This window comes from Pelophylax lessonae (assembly GCF_965119305.1).
Source record: "Pelophylax lessonae genome assembly, chromosome: 6".
Lineage (NCBI taxonomy): Eukaryota > Metazoa > Chordata > Amphibia > Anura > Ranidae > Pelophylax > Pelophylax lessonae.
Window position 1 is genome coordinate 299,975,026 of NC_138773.1, and position 17,158 is coordinate 299,992,183.

The 17,158-nt window shown below is 44.5% G+C and overlaps 1 protein-coding gene across 1 annotated transcript in view; it reads right to left on the reverse strand.

Moving 5' to 3' along the window:
• ATG9A (autophagy related 9A) overlaps nucleotides 1-17,158 on the reverse strand; it is a 96,054-nt gene that overhangs the window by 14,945 nt on the left and 63,951 nt on the right. Inside the window, exons 10-12 of the mRNA XM_082262055.1 lie at nucleotides 15,700-15,879; nucleotides 11,117-11,362; nucleotides 929-1,095 (exon numbers count right to left, since the gene is read on the reverse strand). Of these exons, the coding sequence (XP_082118181.1) occupies nucleotides 929-1,095; nucleotides 11,117-11,362; nucleotides 15,700-15,879 (593 nt within the window). The remainder of the gene's footprint in view (nucleotides 1-928; nucleotides 1,096-11,116; nucleotides 11,363-15,699; nucleotides 15,880-17,158) is intronic.

A 17,158-nucleotide genomic window follows, 5' to 3' on the forward strand; every position in this document is an offset into this window, starting at 1 on the left:
TTCATCTAAAAAAATTTGAAAAATATTGTTATTTTTGCAAAATTGACGCTCTTTTTTTGTTTATAGCGCATGATCAAAAAATCGCACAGGTGATCAAATACCACCAAAAGAAATCTCTGTTTGTGGGAAAAAAAGGACGTCAAATTCGTTTTCGGTACAGCGTCGCACAACCGCGCAATGGTCTGTTAAAGTCACGCAGTGCCGAATCGCAAAATACCCCCTGGTCTTTTAGCAGCCAAATCCTCCGGGGCTTAAGTGGGGCTTAAGTGGGGCTTACATTTTTTTTTTTTTTTTTTTTGACAGGTACTCTTGTGGAGGGATCTGGGGGTCTTAAAGACCCCAAACCCCTCCTCTGCACTTAAAAGCATTCAAAACGCCAGTTTGGCTGTATTGAATGCTGTCATTTTTTTAAATCTGGCGCAGAGTACCCGGAAGTGATGTCATGACATCACTTCCGGGTTTTTGCATGGAGACCCGATCAGAGCCGAATGCAGCTTTGATCAGGTCTTCGGTGGCCGTGCAGGCTGGTTGCCCGGGTCTCCCGGTGGGACGGGAGACCCCGGTGAGCCGCGGAAGGTGGTGGGAGGAGGGAGGAACGTCCACTCCCGCTCCTTGTAATGACAGCCGAGCGGCTTCTCCGCCGCATCGGTTGTCATTACAAGACAGCCGACCGTCGGCTATGGACACCGGAACCGGGATGATGCCTCTAGCTGCAGGCATCACTCCGGTACATGCACTTTCCGAAATATCGGTAATATCGGACACCTTGGTGGCCAATTCCGATATATCTGGGAAAGTGCATATCGGCCCTCGATATATCGGCTTTGCCATAAATCGGTCGATCCCTAATACACACATACACACACAAAACCGCCAGTAGCCCACAACGGGCGCTTCCAATTGTTCTACATTACTGTGCTCTCCTCACCCGCTCTGGTTTGGTGCTGTGTGGCAGGACTGCTGTGGGGACAGGGAACGGAGAGCAGAGGCCACCTCGGACACGGCAGAGATGTGCGGAGAGCAGAGGACATCTGTATGTGGAGGTAAGCCTCCCGGAGACATTCCAGTGAAGACATTTGCCATAAGGCTGTGCGGCTGAAACAAAACAGTGGGAGACAGAAATGAAAATGTATTAAATGGCGCATTTTTATCGGCTACTACTAAATAACTTGGTTATTTCTAGAGTATTGTCACAAAATGTGTCATTCCCACACCAACAGCTATACTGAATGTTTTGTTGCCCATGCTTGTTTACAACGATGCAGCAGTTGTATAATCACTTTAACCTAGCCCTATGCAATCTACCATTAACATATATGGCCAGGGCAGCCATCAGAAATTTTGGGGCCCCTTACACAGCTTTAGGCCTGGGCCCCACGGGCCTGACCACCAACATTTCACAGGGCTGGCCCTCTGGCCGTCCCACCGAATCCGCCCACTGGCCATCCCACGAGTCCTTCAGTGCACCCACTTCTATTTTAACATTCTTACAACTTAATATATGAAAATGAATCCAAGCCAGCAAAGAGGCATCCCCATATATTCAGCAAAGAGACATCCCAATCCAGGAAAGAGACGGCCTCATATATTCAGCAAAGAGACATCCTAATCCAGCAAAGGGACAGCCTCATATATTCAGCAAAGAGGCATCCAAATCCAGTAAAGAGACGGCCTTATATATTCAGCAAAGAGACATCCCCATATATTCAGCAAAGAGACATCCCAATCCAGTAAAGAGACGGCCTCCTATATTCAGCAAAGAGACATCCTAATCCAGCAAAGGGACAGCCTCATATATTCAGCAAAGAGGCATCCGAATCCAGTAAAGAGACGGCCTTATATATTCAGCAAAGACACATCCCGATCCAGTAAAGAGACAGCCTCAGATTTTCAGCAAAGAGACATCCCTTCAGCTGCATCGACTTACTCTGCAGCCGCCCTGCTTTAGCAATTGCTAGTTACAACAGCAGCAACAACTCAGTCTCGTTGGTTTGGGCCTGGATGGCCAGGCCTCTCAGAACGCCTGGGCCCCCTACATGTGTATGGGCTGTCCCCCCTGATGGCTGCCCTGTATACGGCAGACAATAGCTTATGAAATTTTCTTTCCATCCCTCTCAGTTGGAAGGTAAGAAAATTGCTTAATTCCCCCATCAACAGTCAGTGAATCCCTCCCGCAGCGCTACTGTGTTCTGCCAGTGGGGAGCCTTCCCTGCAGGCATAACACAATAATTTGTGTTGCTGGATATAGCTGGCAGCACTTATCACTCGCAAAAAACAGGCTGGTTGCACACAAGTTGATCAATAGATCAGCTTGTGTACAACCAGGGTGTCCATACATGGATCTAAATTCCTCTGGTCCCTACTAAACTGGCTGAATTTTGATACATGCACAGTGAGGGAAAAAAGTATTTGGTCCTCTGCTGGTTTTGAACATTTTCCCAATGACAAAGAAATGATCAGTCTAAAATTTTAATGGTAGGTTTATTTAAACAGTGAGAGAGAGAATAACAACAAAAATATCCAGAAAAATGCATTTCAAAAAAGTTATAAATTGATTTGCATGTTAATGAGTGAAATAAGCATTTGATCCCCAATCAATAAGTAAGATTTCTGGCTCCCTGAAGTCTTCTATACAGGTAACGAGCTGGGATAAGCAGCAAAAGGAGTGCTCCTAATCTCAGCTTGTTACCTGTATAAAGCTGTCCACAGAAGCAATCAATCAGATTCCAATCTCTTCACCATGGCCAAGACCAAAGAGCAGTCCAAGGATTTCAGGCACAAGATTGTAGGACCTATACAAGGCTGGAATGGGCTACAAGACCATTGCCAAGCAGCTTGGTGAGAGGGTAACAACAGTTGGTGTGATTATTCGCAAATGGAAGAAACAAAAATGAACCGTCAATCTCCTTCATTCTGGGGCTCCATGCAAGATCTCACCTCGTGGAGTTTCAAAGATCATGAGAACGGTGAGGAATCAGCCCAGAACTACACGGGAGAATCTTGTCAATAATCTCAAGGGAGCTGGGACCATAGTCACCAAGAAAACAATTGGTAACACACTATGCCGTGAAGGACTGAAATCCTGCAGCACCCGCAAGGTCCCCCTGCTCAAAAAAGCACCTGTACAGGCCCGTCTGAAGTTTGATAATGAACATCCGAATGGTTCAGAGGAGAACTGGGTGAAAGTGTTGTGGTCAGATGAGACCAAAATCAAGTTCTTTGGCATCAACTCCACTCTCCGTGTTTGGAGGAGGAGGAATGCTGCCTATGACCAAGAACACCATCCCCATCGTCAAACTTGGAGGTGGAAACATTATGCTTTGGGGATGTTTTTCTGCTAAGGGGACAAGACAACTTCAGCGCATGAAAGGGACGATGGATGGGGCCATGTACCGTCAAATCTTGGGTGAGAACCTCCTTCCCTCAGCCAGAGCATAGAAAATGGGTTATGGACAACAGGACAATGACTAAAAACGCATGGCCAAAACAACACAGGAATGGCTCAAGAAGAAGCACATTAAGGCCTTAGAGTGGCCCAGTCTCCAGGCCTTAATCCCATAGAAAATAGGTGAAAGGAGCTGAAGGTTTCAGTTACCAAACATCAGCCTCGAACCCTAATGACTTGATCTGCAAAGAGGAGTGGGACAAAATCCCTCCTGAGATGTGTGCAAACCTGGTGGCCAACTACAAGAAGCATCTGACCTCTGTGATTGCCAACAAGGGTTTTGCCACCAAGTACTAGTCATGTTTTGCGAAGGGGTCAAATACTTATTTCACTCATTAAAATGCAAATCAACTATAACTTTTTTGAAATGCGTTCTTCTGGATATTCTGTCTCTCGCTGTTAAAATAAACCCAAAATTAAAATCAAATATTCCTTAAAAATAAGGCAATATATCCCCTGCGCACAAAGCATTCAATATACAATAGGTCTAATTACAGACTAGTCGCTGCTACTTTTAAACATTAGACATAAAATACAATACAGTGCTCAAATCCCATATGGACTTTAAAGAAAAAGTATTAGTAGCGCAGACAAAAAATATATATAATCAGTCCACTATTCAAAGAGTAGAATTTCCAAAAGACAGTTCATAAAGTATAGGATCACTATAAAGCAGGGGTCTTCAAACAATGGCCCTCCAGTTGTTCGGGAACTACAATTCCCATCATGTCTAGCCATGTCTGTGAATGTCAGAGTTTTACAATGCCTCATGGGACGTGTAGTTCCGCAACAGCTGGAGGGCCGTAGTTTGAGGATCCCTGCTATAAAGGACCAATCCACCAGACAGGAAACACCACCGTGTAGCCAGGATCACCAGAGAGATGTATGCATCCACCGCTGTGATAATTAGTGAGAATGGCAACTCACCAGATAATTATGCCCACCCACTTTCATAGGTAAGGCTAACAAGCCGAGGAATGCTGATTTCCAAACTGGCTCAGATCCTGATCCCCTGTTTTCCCCGTGGAAAATAGTAATCCAATAGTCCTTGTGCACCTTTAATCCCTTCTCACCCGACCATCCATGGACCAAGATGACTCAACAAGAAAAAGATAAAGGAACGCACTAGTGTAATATTGTCTTAAAAGTATACATTTATTCACCACAAACTCAAATGAAAATCCACTCACAAACAATGTAAAATACAGCACAGTAATGTAATATTGCACTCTCACTCCTTAGGGTCCATTCGCGGACAGTGATGGTACCTCTCACCCTCTCCACGTTGGTGTCAGGCCACTCCGATCACTCCACTCGTGTCCCCCAGTACTTCCGGTCGCCGTGAGGTTCACGATCTGACGCGTTTCGTCATTTCCGACGTTTGTCAAAGGGCGTGGGCGTAAAATAAACCCACCATTAAAATGATAGACTGATCATTTTTTGTCACTGGGCAAACATACAAAATCAGCAGGGGATCGAATTCTTTTTTCCCTCATTGTATGGCAGACCTAACTAACCTTTAGACCTGAATTTTAAAAGACATCTATTATTCTAATGCAGACATCATCACAGTGAAAAGTAACATGCAAAAACAAACCCACTAAATATTATAAACCTATTTTATAACTGATAAAAAAGAAAGTAAATAATCAGCACAGAAAAAGCTTCACTAAAAGCAAACCATACAAAAGATAAACATACTGTATTTTGTGTGTTAACAAGCAATGGATTAACCACTTAAGCCCCGTAGGATTTGGCTGCTAAACGACCAGGGGGTATTTTGCGATTCGGCACTGCGTGACTTTAACGGACAATTGCGCGGTCGTGCGACGCTGTACCTAAACGAATTTGACGTCCTTTTTTTCCCACAAACAGAGCTTTCTTTTGGTGGTATTTGATCACCTGTGCGATTTTTACTTTTTGCGCTATAAACAACAAAAGAGCATAAATTTTGCAAAAATAACAATATTTTTCACATTTTTTTATATGAAATTCCCCCCAAAAAAATGTAAAAATCAAAATTTTTTAACATTTTCGGCCAATTTGTTTTATCCTACCTATGTTTGGTAAAAAAAAAAAATCGCAAAACGCGTATTTTTATTGGTTTGCGCAAAAGTTATCGCGTTTACTAACAAAGGGAAAGATTTTTGTCATTTTTGTTGTTTTTTTTTTAACGCGTAATGGCGGCGATCTGCGATTTTATTTGCGGTACTGCGACATTGCGGCGGACAGATCGGACCCTTGACTGACATTTTTGACACTTTTGGGGTTACCAGTGACATTTCTACAGTAATCAGTGCTATACATATGCACTGCTACTGTAAAAATACACTGGTAGTGAAGGGGTTAACTTTATTTGGGAGGGAGGGGCTGTGTGTGTCCCTAGAGGCGTGCTTTCTACTGTGATTGGCTGTGGCTTGAGGTGTAAGGACACTGATCAACGGTTCTACATAGTAGATCCGTCTGATCAGTGTTTTTACACCGAGGAGAATGACAGGTGGCTTGTTTACACAAGCCGCCTGACTTTCTCCCTCTCCCCCGACGATCGCCGAGTGACCGGCGGACATCGGGTCCGCCAGTCACACGCGCGGGGGGGTCCGTGACCGCGCGGGAGCGGGAGCCCGCCTCCGCGCGGGTGCTCCCCAGACCCTCCCAGGCTAGTGACGTTAATTAACGTCACTCTGCCTGGCCGGGGCTGACCCCCGCAGTAAATCTACTTGCGGCGGTCGGCAAGCGGTTAAGGCAGTGCTGTATTTTGGCCTAGGCCGACAAGGCCCAGGACTAGGGCAGCACTTTGCAGGGGGGCAGCAAAATAGCCGCCCCCGGCTCCACCTGAGACTCTATTGGCCACTGGTTGCTAGAGCCTCCTGGAGCCTAGCAACCAGTGAGGTCACAGCCATGACTCCCTGTCCCTGCCCCCCCTTTCTCTCTCTCATCCCCTCTCTCTCTCTCATCCCCCCTCTTCTCTCAGCCCCTCCTCTCTCTCGCGCACCACCTCTTCTCCCTCGCCCACCACCTTCTCTCTAGCCCACCACTTTCTCCCTTATCCGCTCCCTCTCTCTCACCCCCCCCCCTCACCCTCCCTCACCCACCATTTGTCTCTCTCCCACCCTCTCTCTTCCACCCCCTCTCTTAAGATCTCGGGGGTTCTTGCTGGGAGGGAGTCACATCCATTAAACAGGAAGGGGTGGGCGAATTTACATAGGAGGGGGAGAGGGGGGCACCCAATTTTAGTCTTGCCTAGGGCAGCACAAAATCGAAATACACCACTGGGTTAAGGCAGCCCAAAAAAAGCTTCACTAAAATTAGAGCTGTACACAAGTTAAAAGAGAAGAATGTGATTTTTTTTTTTTTTCAAGAATCATACTTACTTAGGTGGATGCTGCATCTGCCCCCCCACGTCTCTGAGGCTGAGAACTGCGCGATCAAACACCGCTGATCGTTCGGTTCTCAGCGCTCTGTGATAAGAGAGCTGGTGACTGTCAGTCACCGATGTCTGCTCTATACCCCCCGCACTTACTGGAGTGCTGGGCTGTGGAGGGGGCGGGAGGCCGGGAGCAGCTGGCTCAGGCTCTTAGGCTGAGCCAGGTGATGGTCCAAGGTTGTGAGTGGATCCCGACCATATTGTCACGATCATTCCCTAGCTTGCACTGGCTGTGACATCAGCCGAAAACAGGCCACAGCGCAGAACAAACTGCACTACTGTGATCCACAGAAGAAGTACAGCTAAACAAGCTTTGGCTGCACTTCTGCTTTAATGTACAGTACTTTGTGTGTTAACAAGCATTGTATTAAAGAGGTTGTAAACCCTCTCTTGGAACATGTACCTATAGGTAAGCCTTTAATAAGGCGTACCTATAAGTACTGTAAATATCTCCTAAACTTGCATCGTTTAGGAAATATTTTCTTTTAATGCAGCCGATGATGTCATCTGCGCATGCACTGTGAAGGAACGGCCACGCGTGCTGTTCCTTCAGAGCCCTGTGCCGTGAGCGGCAGCTCCTGCGCCCATGCGCAGGAGTGATGTAATCACGCCTCCGGCCAATCAGATGGTTGGAAGACACGAACCAGGAAGCAGGACAGCCGAACATGTCGGCCGTCCTGTCGCTGAGCGGGCGGCACTGCGGGGGCTTCGTTCTAAGGTAAGTATTTCAGAATGAGCTAGTATGGGGTTTTTTTTTTTTTTTTTCATTTTTTTGGGGAGGGTTTACTTCCTCTTTAAGACAGCCCATGAAAAATGCATCATAATAGATACTTAATGAACTTGATGCTCCTTTTTTCCACATCTGTGCATTGTAGTGTGCTGAAACGCAAGTGCATTGTGGTTTACTGGTAAGGTGCGAAGGGATGCCATTCACAATAAGGACATTCAGTCATGTACGTTACCATGTATGTGAAAAACCAGATGTGAAAACAACCAGTAGATCCAAAGAAATAGAGCCAAAAGTATATGTAAACAAAATATGTAAATCCTGACTCTTTCTGGAAAATTTGTAGAAAGGCAAAAAAAAAAAAAAAAAAAAAAAAAGTTTCTTCCTGTATTTTAAATAACAATGTTTAAATAAAGCCCAGAAAACCAACTGAAAGTTACATGACACAAACTTACTTTTGTATGTCCTTCAGCTGCTTCAAATTATCACATGATGAGCAAATGTAAAAATTTACATCAGACCATATTTTAAATGTACTACTGATTTCATGTTAGGACATACAAGGTGTGACAATTAAATTCGCGGAATAGACTGAAAAAAAAAAAAATTGCTCACCTATACACTAGCGGCTGTTGTAGCTTTCAAAGAGGTCCCCTTGTGAGGCAACACACTTTTCTAAACGACTATGCCGCTCCTGGAATTCATTTTCCAGAACGCTGGGCAGTATCTTTGTTGTGGCGCGCTGGATGTCCAGAATGTCATTACATCTGTGTCCTTTAACCACTTGCCGTCCGCCGCAACTACATATACTGCGGCAGTCTGGTGCTCCTGGGCAAAGCGACATACCGGTACATCGCTCGCCCACGAGCCTCTAGGGGGCTAGCGCGCGCCGCCGGAGGCACGCTCCTGCCCCAGCTCGTTCCCTGACATCCCTGCGCGATTGACCGGCGGCTCCGATGTCCGCCGGCCACTCGCGATCTCCCGCTGGAGAGGGAGAAAGGCAGGAGGCTGATGTAAACAAAGCCGTCTGTCATTCTCCCTGGTTTAACTGCAGAGACTATACGATCCTTCTATGTAGGATCGTATGTCTCTGTGGTTACATCACAAGCCATGCCCCTTGACAGTTAGAATCACGCCCCTAGGGACACACTTAACCCCTTGATCACTAATAAAGTTAACCCCTTCCCTGCCAGTATCATTATTACTGTAACAGTGCATATTTTTAGCAATGATTACTGTAGTAATGTCATTGGTACCCCCAAAAGTGTCAAAATTGTCAGTCAGGGGTCCAATCTGTCCGCCGCAATGTCGCAGTCCAGCAAAAAAAAATTGCAGGTCGCCGCCATCACTAGTTAAAAAAAAAAAACAATAAAAACGACATAAATCTTTCCCGTAGTTAGTAAACGCAATAACGTGGTGCCGGAGCCAATAGGAGAGAGTGGCCGGATCAGCTGTCAAGTTAGGTTGCAGAGAAGAGCAAGCAGTGGCGCAGTTAATGATACGCCTAGCGCTAAGCAACGCGGGAATTGTAGTACGTGGGTTTACGTGATTGAAGTTTCCTCAGACCGATTGAAAGGAGAAGGCAGCTTACATTGTAAGCAGCACGTGTTCTCACGGTCGGCGGACATTCCGGGACACTGCATTGTCCCGGAATGAGGGTGACCGGGACCCGGGACAGACTCTCCAAATGCGGGACTGTCCTGAGCGATCCGGGACACGTGGTCACCCTACCAGTGACATCACTGGCACATGCACTCTTAAGGAACGGGCATGGGTGCCGTTCCTTTTCCAAGCCCCGAGCTGTGAACAGCGGCTCCCGCGCGCGGTGACGTCATCGCGGCTCCGGCCACTCACAGCACCGGAGCCCGCAAACCCAGAAAGAAACTCCAGGGAAAATGTCAGCCGTGTCAGCGGAACAGCTTTGTTCTAAGGTATTACATAATGAGCCAGTATGCAATTCATGCTAGTTCATTATGCCCTTGTCTTACAGGTTTTTTTTTGTTTTTTTACAGAATTTACAACCTATTTAAGGAATCTCCACCATAAGCCTGGTGTAACAGAGCTAAAAATTAATTTGCACTTATGCCAATTTTCACACAAAATTTGATGTTAATCCGGTGATTCATATTCCCGTCACTCATTTTCCACCAACAGCGCAAAACACAGATGTGGTAGATCTTCTACTACTCTTTAACCACTTGACCTCTGGAAGATTTACCCCCCTTCATGACCAGGCCATATTTTGCGATACGGCGCTGTGTTACTTTAACTTACAATTGCGCGGTCATGCGACGCTGTACCCGAATAAATTGTATGTAATTTTTTCCCCCACAAATAGAACTTTCTTTTGGTGGCATTTGATCACCTCTGCGTTTTTTATTTTTTGCACTATAAACAAAAAAAAAAGACCCACAATTTTGAAGAAAAAGCAAAAATGTTTTCTGCTATAAAACCTATCCAATAACAATAATCGAATTTGTTCATCAATTTAGGCCAATATGTATTCTGTTACATATTTTTGGTAAAATAAATCCCAATAAGTGTATAATAATAATATATAATAATATAATGGTTTGCGCAAACGTTATAGCATCTACAAACTAGGGGATATTTTTATTTATTTTTTACTAGTAATGGCGGCAATCAGTGACTTATAGTGGGTCTGCGATTTTGCGGCAGACATTCTGGTGCTGACAGACACTTTTTGGGGACCAGTGACACTAATACAGTGATCAGTGCTAACAAAAATGGACTGTTAGTGTACTGACACTGGCTGGGAAGGGGATAACATCTGGGGCGATCAAAGGGTTAACTGTGTGCCTATAGATGATGAGAGACTGCACACAAACTTGAAATAATTGACGATTTATTGATCAAGATGACAGATAAATAATCAGAGACAGGAACAAGGTTAACGCGTTTCAGGAAATTACATTCGCTTAGTTATAACCCAAAACTGTGTGCCTAGCCTGTATTTCTGTGTAGTGTGGGAGGTTCTTTTACTAGGGGAAGGCATTGATCCAAGTCCCTGTTTTGCAGGAACACAGGATCCATGTCCTCCCTACTAACGGCGATCTGCCTTGTTTTATATAGGCAGACCGCCATTCTACCTCTGTACTGAATGATCGGTGGGTGTTGGCCGACACAGAGTCCACAGTAACTGCTGCTCAGCTCCTGTTGTGTATAATCACAGTGGGAGCGAGGCACCAGCAGCGTACATTCGCGCCCGCTAGCCGGAGGAGCCAGATCACTTATATATATATATATATATACGTGATTCCGCACAGAGGTGCCGCCCTGTAGCAGTAAAACCGCTATAAAGCGGACCTTAAGTGGTTAAAGACTGAGTCACCTGGTCTGTGACCTGCAAGTTAGAACACGCCCGAACACACTTGAGTGTGAATGGCTGTGTAACTCACCACCATAGTGCTACGCCGCGGGCATTCCTGGGAATTAAAAGGTCACACCTCATATGCCTAAATGGAAATGAATGATGAATAAAAATGAGACATACACTTACTTCAGAATCAGACTGCAATGACAATGCAGAGTAGTGCAGCAGCTGTGTAAGATTGGTGGGATTTTTTGGCGTTGTTCCACCGCTGTCCTTCTGCACTCGCTCCCGCAGGTGACTCAGGAAGGCCGAGCACTCCCGAGGTGGCTGCCATCGTGGGTTAGTTATGGCAAAATGCATGAGAGACAGTTCTGTCTTCCCATCTTCCGCCTGCTGGTACACTGAGGCCTCCGTTTTTCCTGCAGACATCCACTGTAAAAAGAGGAAAGACACATACCATTTACTCGCACATCCTTACACCTTTACTATGACAGCGGAGAGGACATGGCCAACATTTCCTCCTGACTCCCATTTTCACTTTATGGAGGAGATCATAAAAAACCTGATCAAAGCTGCAAAATTGGGCAGCACAGTGGCCAAGTAGTTAGCACTTCTGCCTAGTAGCACTAGGGTCATTGGTTCAAATCCCAACTACATCACTACCTACATGGAGATTACATGTTCTCCCTGTGCCTGTGTGGGTTTCCTCCCACACTCCAAAGACATGCTGGTAGGCTAATTTGCTCTAAATTGGCCCTAGTATATGTATGTATGAATGTGTAGAGAGATGATCCACACACCGGTAGTTGCTCCTAAAAAAATCTTCATCTTTATTCATATTTATGTAGGAATGTGCATTAGGGACCTTAGATTGCAAGCTCCTTGACGGGAGGGACTGAGGAGAATGTACAATATACTGTATATTTAGAGGGCTGTGCAAATGGATAGTGCTATATACCCTAAGTACAAATTAAATACAATTAACCTTCTTTTTAAATATATCTGACACTGGTTCACAAAGGGTGTGCTGCAGCTGGAGCCAAGCAACAAAATGAAGAAGGGGCAGAGATGACCTCAGGGGAAGAAAAGTATTCTTGAACCTAAAATGAACTGGGGGATATGCTCACATTATATAAATATACAGTTACATAGTTACATAGTAGGTGAGGTTGAATAAAGACAATAGTCCATCCAGTTCAACCTGTGTAGGTGTGTGTGGCCGTAATCATCTCTCATACCCCTGAATGTTCTGATCCTTGAGATGTACGTCTAAGAGTCTTTTGAAGCCGTCTAAGAGTCTTTTGAAAGCCACCATACTACCCGCAGAAACCACCTCTTGTGGTAGAGAATTCCACAATCTTGTAGCCCTAACAGTAAAGAACCCCCCACCTTGCCTGAGGTTAAAATGCTTCTCCTCTAATCGCATTGTATGTCCTCCAGTCCTCATGCAATCCTTTCGACTGAATAGCTTTTTTTCTATGCGGAGATCACCATTGAGATATTTATAAATTGCTATCATGTCCCCTCTGAGGCGTCCTAAAACGACCATTAGGTAAATTTAGCAGACCACAAAGATTAGAAGTGGCCCCCTTGTAATTGAAATAGATTTTATCTCTAAAGACTCTTTAGTCTTCCACTATAACAGATTCAACTTAATACAGTAGTTTGCTTCAAACAGTGCTGGAAACTTCCATAAAATTATATATAAAAGGTTATTTAAATCTATAAAAAAATATATAAATGGACAGCTCACCCAAATATTCGTCTCCTTGTCATAAGGGATCAGGACATTTTTTTCTCAGTTAAAGAAAAATTAGACCCTTTGTGAAAGTCTTTCTATTCTCTGGTTAACCCTAGGATTCTGAGAATGCAATTTTTAGGTTGAACTGAACAGACACGTCTTTTTACAACCAAAATACATGAAAGGGCTAAAAGGGTGATCTCAAAGATTTTAGGTTTTTTTCTGCATCCTTCCTTCCTTCCCCACTGGAAGACCGGAAGGATGTCCCCCCTTAATGACCAGGCCCTATTTTGCGATTCGGCACTGCTTTAATTTAATGGACAATTGTGCGGTTGTGCGACACTATACCCAAATAAAATTGATGTCCTTTTTTCCCACAAATAGAGATTTCTTTTGGTGGTATTTGATCACCTCTGCGATTTTTATTTTTTGCGCTATAAACAAAAAAAAAGAGCGACAATTTTGAAAAAAAAAAAAAAAACAATATTTTTTACATTTTGCTATATGACATTCTCCAAAAAAAAATTTAACAATCAAAATATTTTAACACTTTAGGCCAATTTTTTTTCTGCTCCATATTTTTGGTAAACAAAAAATCCCAATAAGCGTATTTTGATTGGTTTGCGCAAAAGTTACCGTGTCTACTAACTACGGGAAAGATTTATGTCATTTTTATTGTTTTTTTTTTTTGTTACTAGTAATGGCAGCAATCTGCGATTTTTAGCGGGACTGCTACATTGCGGCGGACAGATCGGACCTCTGACTGACATTTTTGACACTTTTGGGGGGACCAGTGACATTACTACAGTAATCAGTGCTAAAAATATGCACTGTTACTGTAATAATGCCATTGGCAGGGAAGGGGTTAACATTATGAGTGATCAAGGGGTTTAATGTGACCCTAGGGGAGTGATTCTAACTGGGGGGGGGGGGGGTGGGTCTTGTGAAATGATCACAGAGACTTGTGATCCTACATAGAAGGATCACAGGAGCTCTGTGATCATTCCAGGGAGAAAGACGGTCAGCTGTATTTACAGCAGCCGACCGTTCTTCTCTCTCAGCAGGGAACGATCGCGGGTGTCAGTTGGAGCCACCTGCCCGCTGCATCGGCTTCCCCGCTGACAAGCTGGAGCGGGAGCGTGCTCGCCCCTTAGCCTTGTGCTCGCGAGCTCCGTACATGTACGGCAATTTGCCAGGGAGCAGCTGCCTACCGCAGTACATCTGCGGCGGGCGGTCGTAAAGCAGTTGAAGAGGAAGTAATCTTCCATTGATTATTTGTACCTATAGGTAAGCCTATAATAAGGCTTACCAATAGGTACTGTAAGTATCTCCTAAATGTGCACCATTTAGGAGATATTTACTGTATATGCAGCCGATTACATCATCAGTGCATGCACTCTGAAGGAAGGGCCACCTGTGCCATTTATTCAGAGCCCTGTGCCATGACTGGCGGCTCCTGCGTGCATGCGTGGGAGTGACGTCACGTGGCTCTGGCCAGTCAAACAGCCAGAGTCAGCAAGATGGATGTGGCCTCCAGTGGTGACCATGAGGTCCTACTTTGCAGGTAAGTTTCACAAAATGTGCTGGTGTGCGATGCATAGTAGCACATTATGCCTTTACTTTGCAGGTCATAAAAAAAAAAAAAAACAACAACATTGCTTTACTTCCTCTTTAAAGAGGAAGTAAACTCCTCCTTTTCCCCCCCCCCTGCAAAGTAAATGCATAATGTGCTAGTATGCATCGCATACTAGCACATTATGTGACACATACTTGCAAACGAAGCCCGCGTTGTCCCCACCGCCGGCCGCATCCATCTTTGCCCGTCTTCCTTCCGGGTCTGCGGACCCCAGCCGGTCACGGCACAGGGCTCTGAAGAAACAGCATGGGCGGCCGTATCTTCAGAGCGCATGCGCTGATGACGTCATCGGCTGCATGCAAAGAAAATATCTCCTAAACAGTGCAAGTTTAGGAGATATTTACAGCACCTATAGGTAAGCCTTAATACAGGCTTACCTATAGGTAAAAGTCATCAAAGCGGGTGTACAACCACTTTAATAGGGCTAAAATGCTTTAAAAGATAAAGGAATCTGCTTCTCCTTCTGTGCACTCCGTGTTTTCTTCTAGGACAGTTGTCTCCAAACTGTGACCCTTTGCTTGTCTTTATCCGGCCCTTGTGGCACTTTTTCTCCCACTGATGCACGACACTATTTCTTGCAGTGACACCACCATTGAATATGATTAAGCACGAATTACTCGTGTGAAACGCGTCAACTGTTCTGTGATTCTTTGTCTGGCATTGACCAATAAAGACATCTTCACAATTTGACCCTGGTGGCAATGTGCCACCATTTTCTTTTTTTTTTGCCGGCTGTATCTTCGGTGGCGAGCCTGGGTGTGCACCTGCGGGGGAGGGGGTTAATCCAGTATTCATTGCCTGAGCGGTATATTGACTGTGTTTGGATTGTTGACTGACACCAACAATGGGGCGCCTATTCCTCCCCCTAATGCCAAAGATGCATTGTTTACCCCCACTGATGCCATGACAATTTCTACTCCAAATGGTCACAGTCCACTCTTCATCCGCATCAGGTATAGCTTCCTTTGAAGCTAGGCTTACGCGTTTCGAGGCTTTGCCTCTTCCTCAGAGACTCTGAGAGGCGAAGCTTCGAAACCCGTAATCCTAGCTTCAGAGGATGCTATACCTTGTGGTTTTGATGCGGATGGCACCGTATACATTTGATATGCTTTTACCATGACTCTGTATGTGAGTATTTTTATACCTTTCATTCAATAAAACCTTTATAGAGGATAATGCACTAGGCCGGCGCGCCCTTGTGTTTGTTCTTTGATTTTAGTGGTCTCAGACTACCCTGGTCTTGAAAAGGGGCTGTAAGGCCGAAGTATCCAAGCAAAGCCAAGTAGAAAGTCTTCGGTAGCCGCATGAGTGTGGCTGGATGTGGTTAGAAGATTACCTCTCAGAGTGCAGGAGAAGTGTTTTGACTCAATTTTTTTGGTTTGGTACACTTACAGCAGGATTGCCATGCTGGCGGACATCCATTTGTGCAAATGAACAGGTGTCGCCGACGCCCACCACCTCAACTGTGAAATTCCTGAAGAAGTCAATGATCTCTAATGACTTAGGGCGCAGTTTGAATATCAGAACAAGGGGCGTGAGCAGTGGGCTGAGCAGTTCCTCCAGAATGAAGACCTGAAAATGAGAACAATAAAGTCAATTAGTGACCTTCCAATACTATGTAGTAAACTCCTGTGTTCATGTGAACCTGTAGCTTTGCACATGCAGGGTTCACTTTAAATCCCCCCACTTATTTCCATTCCCCTTCTGCTCTGTCGCTGCCAAGAGCAGGACAGGCCACCTTGTCTAGGCATTTAAATCAAAGCTTACACAGCTCTATGGATTCTTCCCATGTGACAATGCTGTTGTTTTGTCCAGAGCGGTCACATGGACTGAGTTACATGCTTCGAAATTCCTAGAAGTACCGGGTTTTCTCTTCATTCCTGGTAGAATGGAGGGAAAAGTTAGGTATCTACTGTTGGTAAGGGGAACATTAATGCAAGCCTGTTGCTTTTCCCTGCATAGACAAAGCGCCTGTTTATGTTAACTTTAAAAAGCAGCTTAATTTACATTTAGGCTGCATTCACACTTGAGCGTCGCGTTTTACCGCGGTTTTTACCGCGATTTTCAGGCGTTTTTTGGAGGCAGGCATTGACATCTATCAAAAACGCTGGTAATCAGCCCAAAAAAGAAGCTCATGTACTTTTTTCAGCTACAGGCGTTTTGCAAAACGCTCAGATGTGAACAGGGGCCAATTAAATGAATGGGGTTTTACTTGTTGGGCGTTTTGGAACTTTTTTTTTTGAGCGTTTTTGAAGCTGAAAAACACTCAAAAACGCCCAGGTGTGAATAAAGCCTAAATTTGAGATTAGAAAATAACAGTGCCTTGAAAAAGTATTCATACCCCTTGAAATTTTCCACATTTTTGTCAGGTTACAACCAAAAACGTAAATGTATTTTATTGGGATTTTATGTGATAGACTGACACAAAGCGGCACATAATTGTGAAGTGGAAGAAAAATGATAAAATGGTTTTCAAAATATTTAACATTTTTATAATTATTTTTATAAATATCTGAAAATTGTGGCGTGCATTTATATTCAGCGCCCTTTACTCTGACGCCCCTAACTAAAATCTAGTGGAACCAATTGCCTTCAGAAGTCACCTAATTAGTAATAGTGAATATAATTATAAAATAATAAAATAATTAGTAAATAGAGTCCACCGGTGTGTAATTTCATCTCAGTATAAATACAGCTGTTCTGTGAAGCCCTCAGAGGTTTGTTAGAGAACCTTAGTAAACAAACAGCACCATGAAGCCAAGGAACACAACAGACAGGTCAGAGCTAAACTCTTGGAGAAGTTTAAAGCAAGGTTAGCTTATAAAAAAATATCCCAAGCTTTGAACATCTC